The following is a 16012-nucleotide window of genomic DNA, read 5'->3' as shown; positions in this document are numbered from 1 at the left end:
TCTAAAATCCCTCGTCACGCAGGCATTTTCAGGGAAAATGTAAAAGCCTTGCAGCAAAGGTCAGCACTACCACAGGATCAATTTGTTGTTAAATTACAATTTAGACCAAATCAAGAATAATGAATGTAAGTGAAGGCTCATCTCTTAGTAGCATAGCCAAGCCTAATGCATCTTTCTACCAGAGGAGTGTTAGTGGCATTACATGGCTTACCCTCTACCCCATTATCCTTCTCAAGCAACAGTAAGTGTGGAGAGAGAGGAAACGGGCAGAGTGACCAGCTACTCTGATGGAAATTGATAGCGCCCACAGCTGTGGATATTTCTGCTGTTGCTAATTTATATCTTCACTATCTCAGACGCTCGCAAGGCACATGCATGCTTTCCAGGCAAGGATCTGTTCATATTACCTTTTTATTGTATCGCCCCGCTGACACTGGGCACCTCAACACAGGCAGAGACCAGAATAGGTTAAATAGTACATTTAACCCTTTAACTCAAAATAGCCAAAAAATATAATCTGTTAATTCACTGATATCTTTGGAGGCAAAAGGTGGCAGGAGTGACATTAACCTTTGCCTAAGAGGTTAGATTTTGATTCCCACATTGGACTAATATTTTCACACTTTTAAGACATATTATATTTACACTTTATTTTACACTTTGTTGTCAGTGTTTGGTACCATTTAAGACATGCCTTCTCTGCAATATGTCATATAACACCTTCTTACAGTCAGGGAACATACACGGCACTTGAAGGAGGCACAAGAGATCACAAATACATCTGACAAACTTTAGGAGCTTAAAATATAAAAGCAGACAGATTTTGGTGCCACTGGATACAGCCAGGCTAACCTAATTCCAGTGTTTGACCTATAATCTAAGTAGCTGCTGGATGTACCATATTCTTTACTGGGCTGATACAAGAGGGGTGATGGTGTTGTTATCAAACCCTTCGTAAGACAGTGAGGAGGAAAATTTCCCGAAATGGTAACATTTTGAAAAGAATCTAATCAATGAAATTGTGATGTATTGTGCCTAGCTGCATATTTACTTCAAGCAGATGGCAGGTGGATAATATAGTCCAATTCAGATATTTCCAAAGAGACAGACGAAAAGAGAGGATTGTGCGAGCAGATGTGCTCAGGGGTCTCTCAATTCTTTTACATCTTGTGGACTGGAATGATCCAAGAGGATAATCAGAACAGCTTATACAGAATTCTAATAACCTTAATCCCAGGAAGAAGATATCTAGGATAGTATTACAGATGTAGAGTCAATCTTTTTTTTTTTTTGATGCAGGAGTATTAGTCCAAGCAGAGGAATTAAGAAATTAATGTAAACTTCGAGTTTGTATGTATATAGGCTCAGCATATTTGTAACTTATTGCGACAGCGCTCATAGCTTCATGCTGAAGCGAGATATGCCAACGCTCACTACACATCATAAGAAAATGTGCACAGCAGTTGCTTAAAGAAACTAGTTGCCACAGCTGCCACTGTTGACGTGTGGCAAATCCCTATCTGAAGAGTGAAGCTAAAGTTAGAAAAAAAAAACATTAATAAAGTGCACTGAGCATTAACCACAGCTAAGCTCTTAGTACTGTTAACATTAAGCTACATCCTTTTCCATTATAAGTGGCAAAAAAAGACAAAACTATACAAAAATGTCACAAAGCGAAAGTGTAAACCAGTGATCTGTTCTGACTGAGTTACCATTTGAATCCCATTTTTATTTAATTTGTAGTTCATATTACATTTTGTTTGTTTGTTTTTTGGACTCAAGAAGACGTTTTAAACATTATGCAGACTGCCTCTTGAACCTCTACACATGATGTAGACTGAATTACCATAAAGATGGGTTCATTTGTGCAACCTTTACTCTCTTTTGGGAAGTGATGAAAACTCTCCCTGAAAACTGATTTGTCTTCTCTCTATCGCCGGCGTGATGGATTTCAAATTACGGCGCAGCACTTTTGCCTTGTTTTTAGCATTTCAGCCGCTGCTCGTGACTGACGACACCCAACCAGCAGCATCAAAGGTAAATTATGTTCAAAGTGAAAATATCATCTACAGTCTGGAATCTAAAGAGTTTTGCTTCTAAGCAGTTTTATTCCCGCATGAAGGTGAGAACCAAGGCAGAGATATGTGATAAGTTTTGCCTCTCTCTCTCTCTCTGTCTGTCTGTCTGTCTGTCTCGGCTCACTTATTTTAAAACCGTGGGACAGGGTATATGGCCTTGGGAGAGGCAGAAGTACCCTTCTGGTTCTATATCTGTTTGAGGGTGCTCAAGTCATCCAGACTATATAGAAAATGCTATGAATTGTATTATGGAAACTGAAATATATTTTACATCGAGGTATTAAAAGATCTCCAGTGGTGAAAATAAGGAAAAAAATATATGTGTGTGGAACACCTCATATCTGCAAGATCTCATACACATATGAGATAATATTGCATAATCAGGGTAGTGATTGCATGTCAACAGAACAGCAATATGTTATGCATTTTATATACTGTAACTTCAATATGCCAGCTTAATATGCTCCTGTAAGAAACATGTGGTGTAGCTCAGTTAAACACAAGTTTCCATGTGTGGGTGTCTGTGTGTATGACATGGAAATTTGAATGTGTTTATTTGTGCTGTAGGATGAATCCCGTTAAAGGAGGAGTTTGGTGTCAACGAATTTCACAAACACCCTTTGACAGTCAGGAGCAAATGTATTTAAACAAGGCAAAAATCCTACGGGAAAATCCCTCTAATCTTTTGATCCCGATATCTGTCTTTGGAGTCAGAGACAGCAGTATACTATTAATCTGCTTTTGTCTGAGTGAAGCTGCAGGAGGCCTCTAGACAAAATGACACTTTCAGAGATACAGTACAGTCACATGTTGGGTTTCTTTTTTGTTGTTGTTTTTTAAGCAATGACAGACATGCCCGAAAGGGAGTGATCACTCAAATTACAAATTCATCTTCCTATGAAATCTATATTAAATGTGAACATGAGAAAAGTTGCTGAATTCTTAAACCGCATTTTCACATTGGGGCCATTAATATAAATCAACTGATCAAATGATAGCGATGCTTTTCTAGTCTCAAACGCAAGCTTCTTTTTGAATACATTATATTTGCTTACTTATATTTTCCATTTGCATTTAAAAGTATTTTTGTATGTCTCGTCATAAATTCTCATACGCACCTATCTGCGCATAGATGTGAATGAATCGCTGTTGTTGTTTAAAGCTGATCAAAACTCAACTGATGTCAAATGAAGATATTTGCCATATTAAGCCAGTATTATGTAAACAAGTATATTGAACTGAACTCTGTCTGTCATGCCCATAAACAATGAAGGTATCACCAAGTCTTTAATCATAATTTGCACATTTGCATTTTCTACCACTACAATCTTCTGGTCTCATTGATTTATTGTGCAGTGTACCTCTGAATTATTGTTAAATACTCAATAACATGCTAGTTTTCAATCAAGTTACCCATTATTGCCATACGGACTTCTCCACTCCACTGTTGCTTTCAAAATGTTAATTTTTTTCAAGAGGATACAAATTGGCTCAAAGTATGCAGTACGGGCTTTAGGCGAAAAGCCAAAGTGTAAAACAAACAGAAACTTCACTGTGAATTTTTTGAGTTCCTCATCCAGAAGCAAATAGATAGTGTTAAAAAGCTGCCCTACCTGCTGAGATACTTCATGCCACAGTGGGCCTGGCATGGAGGGCAGACAGATTTTGCACTAAAATATTGCTCAGCACCAAAACACAGAAGCCTATCCGTCTTCAAGTAGTATAGACTCAATGACAGACCAGACCAACTCTTTAGTAGCTTACATTGTGTTTATCACCAATCCAAAGTGCCTATACATCCAAACCTAATTAAAGGGTAAAAAGTTGTTGATAAAACTCATTGTCTTTGTCTCTTTGCAAAGACACAACTGCTGCTGCTTCTTCTCTGCTGAATGGGTCAACCCTCTGCAAATGGCTGTGCCATATCGATGCATTATTCACCAGTGCAATCAACCAAAGCAAACACTGTAATTACATTAGGACTGCAATAACAAACACAAACTGTTCTAAAGTCCCGGGCAAGAATCTCGACTGTAGACATTCACATGCACCACAAGAGCTTATTCCCAGTGACGTTACAGCAGGTGATAGTCACAACTGTCATATGTTATGCAAAACACAACCTCTGCTGTAACCACGGGATAGAGCCACACATCTGAAATCTTTCTTGGATATTTTAATAGACAATAATATGACATAAACGAGTATAAGACAGATCTAGTCCCAGAACCAGTGTCATTTTTTTATTAAAGAAAGGTTCAAATAATGCACAAATATGCATATCATATAAATTAACCTGTGATTCAATCGACTGAAGGAAACTGTACCCATTTTAATTAGACATTATGTTGATAATTAAACTTTCCAGATCAGCACAGACAGTTCATTAGAGGGGGTGCAGTATTATAAACACAAGTAACGTTGAACTATTTTCAGTAGCTGCAGACAGACTGGGATCACACTATTACCTGTGGGAAGATTGCCAGGAAAGGTTTCACTGCCACTGCCATGTCTATCCAAGTTATATCTAGGGGATGAACCTGGAAGCTGAAATACTAATAACCAGGATTCAATTTTAAGGTAAAAAAAAAAGAGCTACAAAGAGTGTGACATGGATAAAAAAAAAAAAAAAACAAGCAAGCAAAACATATTGTGCATCTACCTAAATGAGCATGTGAATAGTGTATCTCCTGCATGTGTTGTGTTGCAGTACTTTCCTTCTGTAATGACTCAGTAATGCACAAATCTGTTTTGACACTCTTGTTTTGGTGAATTAAAACCGTCACAGTTGATGATTGTTCAAAAGTCAAAATAGGTTTGACATTATTTCAGTTACTGTAGGCTACAGTCATTTTTGGTACTGCGCCATCATGTAATAGAAGCTTAATAAATGCGCTTATGTTTTGTGACTGTTTGTCCTATAAGTGACATTAGTTTCAAGGATGTCTAACTATATTTTCACCTAGAAGCCCAGAAGCTATGCTATCAGCTAAAATCACAATATGAAAGTGCAAGGCAATCACAGTTACTCACTGTACCCGGATAATGTGACTTATCTTTTAAATTACATAATACACAAAGTGACAAACAAAATGCTGTGCAGTCTTACTTGGAGTCTGCCCTACTTTTTTCTTTCTTTTTTTTTGTACCAGGGGAGATTTATGGTTGGTTAATGTACGATGAGATAAACAACATGATTCCATTTTATCAGGATAAAATATGGAGCTATGCAATGCATCTATGTTATTTCTTTAATGAGAAACAAAAAGGGCATACTGACCATCGAAAAGTGCATTTAAATAATTGTTTCAACCGATCAAAGGGATTTGTGTTTTTGTGTGCGTGTGTGCATTTGTAAGTGTGTGAATTGGAGTGAGAGAGACCGAGGAGAAAGAGAGCAGGAGAGAGAGAGTTATGTGCACACTTGTGGTTGGACAGAGGAGAGTTGACAGGTCCGGTGGCAAATCCTATAATCCTTTCATCTGATCAAAGTAATACAACAGCTTTTAGATTATTTAATGGAAGGGTAAATTTTAAACTTCAATGTACTTTATAGATAAATCCATGTATGCACAATAGGTAAATTTGCAGAAGCTTTAAGAACAAATTTTGATATGTTAGTATATGCACTTTTATTTCTGTGTGTGTGGATTTTTTTCCCCAGAATTGTTTTTGGTACAGTAGAACACTAGCTTCAAAAACTATTTTAAATCTCTGGTGTGATTTAAAAACTAAATAAATAAATAAAACTCTTGCACACATTTTCTGCTGTGGTTTTGACTTACCTCCTCACTAAAACTCAGAATGGTGAGGAAGCAAGAAAGAAAGCATGTGTCTTTAATATGGCTGGGAAACATTCTCTGTACTTGCCACAAAACATACTATCCTGCAAAGGTACAGTGCAGCATTCTTTATTTCAGAGGGACTTAAGTAACACAAGTTCATAGAGTTTCAGCGCAGTTGATAGTAGGAGTTAAACCTGAAGCACTACAGTCATTTTTAACTGCAGTTAGTATTATCAAGTGTTATATGTAAGTGTGCTTACAGTTAATATAAAATGAGGTCAGCATGGACCAACAGTAGTTTAGCTATCAGATAGTAAATGTCAAATAATCCTTTTTTTCAGGCAAACCTGATATTTAGACTTTTAAGGTAAAGGGATATTTTGTTTGTTTGCTTGTTTTGTGGGATTTTGTTGGGTTTTTTCCTCTTGATGTGATACATCAAAAGCTAACATTTTTAGCTCTTGAACTCATATGTGAGGGAAATGTAGAAGTCAGTTATTTTACTTTAGAGCTCCTTGAGACTGAATAATCTGTCATTATTTATATAGTATTATAGCTGGCCTAATCAAATTTTGATATTTAAAATGAAACAATAATGCATAAATTTAAAAAAAATAATTTAAAATGATGACCTCGCATATAGTTACTAGCCAAGCCCATAAGATCCGCAGACCACAACTTTAATGTTTTAAGTCAGTTTTACTTATCTCACTTTGGCTCTCAACAGCTGCAGGGAACTGGTATAAAAGCTATGCTGAACCCAGTACTTGCTCAGCAGCAAACAGAAAACAAAGTAACCAGTGAACATAAAACAGAACAATTTCCTCTATTTGATGGTTACTCTAAATGAATACCGAGGCTAGATCTGTGGAATGAGTCATTATAAAGTGTTTGGTAAATTTTTGCCAGTATAACTAGAAGGTGTGTTAGTTAAATGCAGATTAGCCATTAAAGGCATCAGGAGAAATCCAGGTGTTCCAATCCCATTGTGGAGTGCTTGACAGCCGGTCATGGTGATGGTAGAGGTTTGCCTTGAGGGTTTTCAGAGGTTTTCTCTATGAAAGGATGTACCTGTGACAAAGTCTGCATAGGGACAAGGCGGCGTTAGATAAAACGTGGACCTTGCATCTATTTCCATCAATACTACCTAAATTATTATTATAATGATGTGTTTTCACTATTTAAATATTCATTGCTTAAATGTCCTTTGTAAGAAGTCCAAATAAGTATTGTTTGTTTTATGCAATTATTTGTTGTTTATAGACCTGCGAAACCCCAGAGTCCTTCAAATTTCACAGATTTAATAAATCTAGCACTAATTAGATCATTAAATGCTTATGAATAGGTATATTAAAGCATTGTATATATATTTATGCAATACTCCATTCACAGAGACTTAAAAACCAATTGGCGACCATCTGGCAACCACTGGTCACAAGGCAAAAATGTGTATTACCTGACTGGATGCAGGTGGTTACTGACAATCACTAAGAAATGATTGTTAAAACCATATTTATGCAGAACTAGACCACATGGTAACCACCTGTTGCTAGGGAAAATGCGTATTCCACTGACTTTTGGCAAGTGTTCACTGAAGGCTGTTGATAGTCACGAGCATTAACTGCCTCAACAAAAACCTCCCTGTGACTGCTTTGGCTAGTAGCAGGCTTCTGTAGTCGCTAGCAGCTTGCACAGAGGACAATGGATTCGTTTGCAAACACTTGGAAAACATGAGATGCAAACTAAAAATGGAACACCTTTCAGTAAACTTTTCACCGTTTGAAATGTTTCGGTTGCAAGACAAAACTTTTATTTGAAGGGACGTTTGCCTCACACTGTCTCAAGTTTTACTACTGTTCAAGGAGTAAATGCAGAGTATTTGCAGATAAGTCGGCATCTTACATCCAAATAATGGGTGATCACAGCAACCGCAAAGAAGGTTTTTGGTGTAGCACTCTCTTTGCAACCAATTTCATCCAGAAACAGCTAGCAACCTCCAAAAACCACTTATTAACTCACATCAACTGGTCTCAAGCCCTGTGTGACTGAGATCTAATCGTGTCATTAAGGTAAGATTGGTGGAGTAACCATGGGCTGGCTGTGGCTTGGTATCTGGCTTCCATGTAACCCTCGGTGTTGCCACCACTATATAGTACCAGATCAATGGATTCACTATAGACAATATATTTACCTGATGATGTTGTGCATCTGCTCTTGGAAAAAGCCTTTTAAAGTCATTGTTATAATCATAAAATTATAAACTATACTTTGTAATAAATGGTGTGTGCTTGTAGCTTCAGGGCTTCAGTTCAGTAACTTGCAGCACGGATATACACTGTGGGTTATAAAGTTTTGAGACATTGCCTGTAAAAAGCAAATGTGATACCCTGCCATCCCCTTCAAGGTTGTCTCCTTGTGCAGTGATGCACTGCTTCCAGTGCTCTGGCTTAGAGCACTTGCTGGAAGGGCTTGTTAGTGTATATTTGCAATTTCACCATGAACCTCAAACTATGAATGAGAGCAAATATCAAACAAACAGTATCCAACATCACTGGTGACAACAGTGGGGTCGCTCGTTATTATCCAGAATAGAATAAAGACAGTCTTCAAAGGAAAAGACTTCAGTCACCAAGTCCTCAAAAGGAGAATCAAGTCAGGACCACTGAAAGACAATTGTCAGTTTCTTTGTTTGCTGTAAATTTGCTACCCAAGGTAGGACTGCCTATAACTGCCTAGATTATGCTGCAGCACGCTGACACATCTCAGGGAGAACTTTTGGCTCAAACATCAGCTTCTTTCTCCCTAAAATTAAATGTACTTTTCAGTGTTGCAACTTTGACACAGTGAGCGAGGTCAAGCATGACTCGGAGATGTACAAGCTGCTCAAAGGGATTACATTGAAGGGAATAACAAATTCTCCATTCAGGACAACGCATGAATTTAATAAGTTATTTGTTATTATCCCTGCTCTGCAATTAAAATTAGAAAATTAGTAGCCATCTATCAAATCAAAGAGTTTTTGCTTTCAGCTTTTAGTTTTTCCTTTAGATATTTTTCCCCCTAAGATACAGACACACTTATTAGACTATGTTCACCCCATCAAAGCCCCTGTATGGCTGTATGTACAACATATTTTTAAAGGATTTTTCATTATTAGGAAGCTTTCAACTTATCACTATGATCTCTCTGATTGCTACTGCTGCGATATACTTAATACACAAACATCTTTGGATAATGGCTGCTCATCGCTCATGCAGCTCATATAAAAATAAACAACACAAACAAGTAGCTATTGCATGTGTATAAAACTATTAACACCAGTAGCCACCCTGCTGTGCATATTAAAATCTCTTCCCCCGAATTCTCGACTAATGAGACACTTACACACACACACACGAAGAAAATATAGATGTATGTATTAATCCCTAAACACTGGAATATGAATCTGTAAATTAACCACATAGATCAAGGAATGTTAGATTACGAATGAATCCTTAAGGTAGAATCAAGTGGGTTCATCATCATTTTTAATTTATATAAACCATTGTTTTCGTTTTTAAAGATATTTAATGATTTGTTTTGCAGGGATTCTAAAATACTGCATTTGAAGTTTCCATGTATACAACTTCCAAGTCCCAAAATTCCAAAAATCTGGCAAATTACACATTAGCCTTACAAATGTTGTGTGATGGGAGTTTTATAAATCAACTCTTCCAATAAATACCATAAATTTGAACTTCAGAGATAGTATCAAGGCTAAACAAATTTTATGAAAGTAATGTCTAATTTGCTCATGTATTACTTTTGTTGTTAAAGAGTTGTATCCTGTGATAAGATAATAACTTTAAGATTTAATCAGTGCCCATGCATTTTGTATAAAAGAATCCCAGCTTTCCCCAAGACGAGCCTTTTGTCAGGCTGCATCCAGCATGAAATGAGAAAAAAATATGGCTGCGCACAATCGCTAGCTTTTCGTCAGCTTAGGGAAACTGAAATAATAAAGCTATTTTGAATTCACAGCTCTTTTTGGCGCAGTAGCAAGAAAAATGGTCAAAGACACATTAATAAACCCAAATGAGAGATTCCTTGAATAGATGCTTCTTTTGGATTCATTTTTAAATAAATAACAAAATCTATCTATGTACTGAAATGTAATTTACAATATTGCAAAAAAAAAGAAGAAAAATTCATTAAAATTACAGCAATACATAATGACACTGTTACAATCAAAGAATTTTGATTATAGACTGTAGTCTGCTCTGAAAGAAGCAGAAAATAGAACAATAATGACATATTTAAAGATATTCACTGTCGCATCCTAATTGTGGATCTATTTGTATTTTCTTTCTGCAGCACAGCAACACAGCCAACACTACTTGTCATGGATTTAAAGTAGACTAAATAACATTTACACTTAAATGCCTGTTAGTGAACTACAGCAATTATTCAATGTGTCGGTGCATGTGGTTAGTGAAAGGCTGTACTACTTCTTGTTTAATTAACACCATCTACAACATCTACAAGACCCGATTAAAGGGAAAAATAAAACATTGTTCACAAAGCATGGTGCTATATGAAGATGTTATGTTTCATGCAATTTGATGAGAATATCTTATGTGGCAGTAGTAAGTTATCCAGTAGTGCCTTAATAAGCTCATTGTTAATAAAAGATTTATGTGCCTAAAAAAAGATACATGATCTTATGAAATCCACTGTAAATTAGACGTGAGCATCATTACTGCATTTAAAATAGGTTAAAATAGGTTCAGATTCATCTGTATTTAACTGAGCATGACAAATAACATTTAAAACAGTTAAAATCCCTCCCCCATTGACTGACCAGCAAGCATCCTCCCCCTCAGCATCACAATAAGCTGCCAACCTGTGGGAAGCATTGCACTAAATACTCTGAACACTCATACGTTTTCCTTACAGACTAGACAGAGTGATAGTATTCCTCAAAGAACCCTGTGTTCTCTTTGTCTATCAGTTTGCACGTTCCCAAAACCTTTTTTATTCTCCTTCATTATCCTGCTGACTTTTTAGCAGTTAGTATTAATAAATACATTTTGCACATGGTTCTGCTAAAGGTCATAATTCAGTTATTTTACATTTGCAATTTTATTTTGTGTTTTCTCAAAAAAATCATATGAATACAATAATTAGATACTAGATTGAATACTCTCATCACTGGAAAGATTTATACTGTATGCATTCAATGATGTCATTCCTGTTTACTCAATCAGGCACATAGATGATTACCCCTGCTCTTCCATTTGAAAAGTATGTCATTGGAGATCTTTCATAGGTCAACCAATCCCTAAAGACCTATTTGATAAGAATGGCAAACACCTTTGGGGATGAAGAACACCAGAATGTTTTGCTAATGAGGCCTAGCAGGAGATTCAGTCTTCCCAAACAGCTGTATTGCAGATCAATGGCACACATCATATGGAAAACATATGGCTTTAGCCAAATAGAGGAAGGGAATGCGTAATTTTATGGAGGATAGTAATTGAAACAGCCAAATTATGAATAACTTCCTGTTGACTGTAAAGGCTACACTGGACACTTTGTACTGAACGTATGATTCAGATTAGATCAAAGCCTTACCTTCACTGCAGTCCTTTCCTTGGAAGCCTGTCCGAGAACAGTCGCACGTTGGCTCGTTGTTAATTAAACTGCAGACTCCTCCATTTAGACACATGTTGGCTGTACCACAGAGGTCATTTAAGACACCCTCACTGTTAATCATTACAGACTCCGTGTTGTTGACCTTTATGTCTGTTATCCATCCAGTAAAAGGCAGCTGATCCTTGACCGCAGCCGATGTCAGACGTAGTGCAACAGATCGTAATTCCGGTGGTATTCCACCAACAAACAAATGGCTGAAAACAGTCATATCCCGTCTTTTAGACTTCACCTCCACCCACTTTATCTCATTGTCCACCGTTAGGGTAGTGTTCTTAAAGTTTCTCCTTATAGTGACTGTGTGCCATTGGCTGTCATTGACCGCTGTGTCAGATACAACAGTCGCAGGCTCCGCACAGAAGATGGAGAATCGAAGGCTGAGTTTACCATTCAGTATGAGGAGTTCTAGAAAGTCACAAAATCCCTCATCATCAAAGTAAACTAGCAGCCCATGGGAACTCCTTGTTTTCATGTTGAAGCTCATTTCACTTTCGCAACATGCATTCCACACCGGAAATCTAGCCCACTGACCCTCAGCACCTGTAAATTCTAGACAAGTGCCTATTTCTACAAAGCAACAAATGAGCAGCCCAACCCATATAATATGGGCAACATGTGGCTTTGGTGAAATCATTGTTTGATTTCAAATTATGTGGGCTGTAGTTAGGACTTACAGAATTCAATGTACTTATAAGGACTTTAGCTTAAGGGGAAAAAAATAAGCTGGGTTGACTGTGAGATAGTAGACTGGCATGTAACTGACTGTCTACATGGACATACAAGTGTAAACTGATGCATTGTAAGACAAAAGATTAAATGCTACAACTCTAATATGTTTGCATATCAACAGGCTTGGCCAACACTTGTATCCTGGAGCAAACACCATTACCTCATACTGTCTAGGCCACTGGCCAAACCTCTCACTATTGTCGCCAAAATAGTTTGAACTGTTTAAAGGTCCTCTCTGCCATGGTTATTTAGAGCAAAGGGACAGAGATTCAAATATCCACTGGGCACACTCGGTCTGATTTATGTAATTACGGAACAGTCCCTTCTGGTGCCAGTTAGTGTGTGCACGGTTTCACTTGAGTTGAAATGGCAGCTTTAATCTTCATGTTCATGCCAACATTCTTTGGCGGGTAACTGGAAGCCTTGCTCAGGGCTTTTCACCCTGCATTCTCTGTAGCAAAGAGAAAAAAAATGCCATATGGAGCCACGTTGGCTGATAAGCTCAGCAAAAGAAGCAGTCTGTCTGTCAAGGCAGTCCCCAGACTCAAAGCTCTCTGCAAAAGAAAAGCAAATTTAATGTAGCATCAGTATTTCACCGTATCCATGTCCAAATCCACTTTGGTCAAAGCCTTAATCAAAAACCAGTATTAAAAGCTGTGATAAGGCAAAAAGCACAGCCAGTCAGGGACTTATATCCAGTGAGGCCTTTGTTACAACAAACACAGGCTATGTCATTAGATTAAGATCACTAGGGCTTTCCAGGAAGCAAACGGCAGCTCTTGACAATATCAGAGAATAGACACATTATTTGATCTTAATGACCAAGTAGGAAAACAATATCTGTAATATTCTCGTTAAAATGCAGTCCTTTCATAATGAAATAGTCACGCAATCTAAAGAGAAAAAGAAATACGAGCAAATTATAATTTGTGATCTAAAGAAAAAAAGAAATCACGCCCAGCGGTCGGCATTAATTAAACAAATTATAAAGAAAATCTCGGTCACGCAAATAAGAAAATAGCTGCCTTACGTCGTTTTTTCTTTCTCTTAATGAGAGTATTACTTTTGCTTGTACGCGTTAAAACTTCTGCAATCGTTTTATCAGCATTCCGATATAGGCTCCCCCTGTCCAGTTCTCATTTGAAGCCCTAACAAGAGGAAAAAGTGCGTCATTTGATGCACAATGGTCGGTCTGTGTAAGTCATACCAGCCGGACTTCCACTGGGTCTCAGTCAGAACCCAGAAAATCCTCTTCATACTATGTGCTTTGTCCCTATTTTTCACACGGACTTTGAGCCAGATCCCGCTTTTCCTTCAAATACCAAAATGAGCAGAATAATGCAATAAAACGAAAACAAAAATAGTAAAATTAGTAGTATTCTAAAGGTCCGCAATTAGTTTGCATTTCAAGTAAAGAAGATGAAGGGGGGAAAAGACACTAACCACTGCACTCTAACCGCTGCACCGCTGTAGATCTGATTTACTTGCCTGCACTTTCCACAGACTGGAACATCTTATCAGTAGACTGAAACTGTGATGAAGATCAGTACGGCGTGTTAATGATCATGCTTAAACTATTAGATAGCATAATCCTCGTCTGAACTGACGTATTTTGCCTTTTCGCCGTCATCATCTCATCAATAACATGCCCCATATCCTGACATTTGCCATGCACGGTAGCTGCAACGGGCTCACTATAATAAGTGTGTTATTTTATGTCCATGCGGCATTTTTATCGAGTCACTCACAACTACAACAATTCTTCGGTAAACAATATGAGGCGCTGTTATTACCTTTGCGCGTGCACCTTTACTTCTACGGGACCCTTAATAGTTGTCACAAGAGAAGAAACGCGATTTCATGCAAGGCGCCGCGGACTGAGCTCCTTTAAACCAGCACTGTCCATATTTTGTCTCTTTGAAATCCAATGCTCCAAATCCTCTTTAGCGAAACCTTCACATCAAGATCTGCTTTCAAGTGAATCGCAGCATCAGCCAGAGAGACACAGAGAGAGAGAGAGAGAGCGGAGAGAGAGGGGGGGGGAGGAGAGAGAGCGAGAAAGACGGGTCCACTTTCACTCTAACTCCTAAAAAAATCTCACAGGTTTAAAAATTACCTTAAATATTCAGTCCTCCAAATGTATTTTCTGCTAATTAAAACACAACAGAACTACAAAAAAAAGAAAAAAAGAAAAATCAAACCCACAATGTGGTTAGTGGGAAGAAGCGCGGGGCGAAAATCCAGTTATCTTTGTGGAAGAGAAGGTGCAATCTGGTTTCCCTGTTGAGCTTATCCAGCGACTGTCAGGAGCCACAGACAGAGAGTATCACGTGTCTCTCCGTGATGTCTACCGGGGAGGGGCTGAATGCAGTACCGTGGACAGCGCCTCTGCCTGCACAAGCATCCATCCACGGACATTTATGGCACACGCAACTTTGGAGCTAAACCTCGTGAAACTGATGCGCTTGATTAATCGACGCGCAGAAGCGGTCAAGGATGGTTTAGACACACGAAGTGATGTCTTTAAAGCAAACTAACCGTGTGTATACGAGTGTGTAGCTTACAGGCTGATCTTAAAATCGATTTTTTTTTATTGAATTATTGCAGCGGATCAAGCGTAAAGATCGTGAATATGGCTAATCAGGGGCTGTCACTTTAGTTGTTATTAGTAGATCAAACTGAATCCGGATCCAGGGGTGTTTAATGCCCATTTATCAAGAAGCAATTCAATGCACCCCATCAAACTATTTCATCAAGTAGCATTCACTTTTTTATGCCTGTATATTAAAAGTCCACTGTACGTGACGTCGTCTACTGTATTTTATACTGTAATGGAAATAGAATTTCATCATTAGTGAAAGCTAAATATCTGTTTTGACATTTAAGCTGATATAATAAACCAAAAATTCTAAAGATGAGTGTCTTCCATGACAATAACTACTGAAAACACTGTACTGCTGGACACTGGTAACAGAGCAGAGTGTAATTGCTGGTGTGTAAATTACAGGCATGCTAGCACTACAGGTTGTTCTCAGTGAGGCACATAAAAGTTGAAAAATGAAAAAATAACCACAACCCCTCCCTGCTCAGTAGCAGAAAACAGTAAAGAAAAGGTCAGGCATAGCTTAGAATTACATCTTATGAATGTGATGAACAAACATGATAACATTTTTCTGTTGATGCTTGTCTCAGCAGGAGTTGTTGTAATATATTTACACCTCTACTGGAGGGTAGTTTTTTCTCCTTTTCATAGGAGTTGACGTGTATAAAAATACAAAGAGCTCAGTGCAGATGTGCACTCCTGATTGTGGGGGCGGCCCGCTAAATCTATAGCCCTTGTGACCCTAAAGAGTAGACATTGCTAATGCATTCTGCACCAAGCATGCCTGATGCATGTTCTTTTTTTTTTTCGACACAAGGCAAGCCACGCACAAGAATTTCAAGCCTCATGTCTGGTGCAATTCTCGTGCAATCAGTCTTTTAATTCATCGGTGAGACGCTGTCTTGGGTGTTTCATGTGACCGGTAATCTCACACAAAAGCAAAGTGAAAAGCAATAAAGGTGTGAAATTGCATTGTTATCCTTCCACCTTCCTTTGAAAGCATCAAACATTTTTTTTTTTTTGCACTGTTTCCCCAAAATCCCAAAAGCATTTACGTGTATCTGAGACACTGAAAAGTTTAAGGTTGTATAAGGATACGAGTGGGCCTGACTGGTGATGGGGTGCAG

The 16012-nt window shown here is 38.0% G+C and overlaps 1 protein-coding gene across 12 annotated transcripts in view; it reads right to left on the bottom strand.

Moving 5' to 3' along the window:
• Positions 1 to 14583, bottom strand: part of LOC102793382 (neurexin-1a) — a 250071-nt gene extending 235488 nt beyond the window's left edge. For 11 of the 12 annotated variants that reach the window (XM_087850269.1, XM_087850271.1, XM_087850277.1 and 8 more), the window contains exons 1-2: positions 14400 to 14583; positions 11477 to 12837 (exon numbers count right to left, since the gene is read on the bottom strand). In XM_087850269.1, the coding sequence (XP_087706395.1) occupies positions 11477 to 12188 (712 nt within the window). In that variant the 5' untranslated portion in view covers positions 12189 to 12837; positions 14400 to 14583. Of the gene's footprint in view, positions 1 to 11476; positions 12838 to 14076; positions 14278 to 14399 lie in introns of those variants that run through there. The other variant, XM_006800792.2, reaches the window with a different exon arrangement.
• Between the last annotated feature and the right edge of the window lie 1429 nt (positions 14584 to 16012).

This window comes from Neolamprologus brichardi, chromosome 13 (assembly GCF_056152115.1).
Source record: "Neolamprologus brichardi isolate AB-2024 chromosome 13, ASM5615211v1, whole genome shotgun sequence".
NCBI lineage: Eukaryota > Metazoa > Chordata > Actinopteri > Cichliformes > Cichlidae > Neolamprologus > Neolamprologus brichardi.
This window is presented reverse-complemented; position numbering and strand designations above follow the sequence as displayed.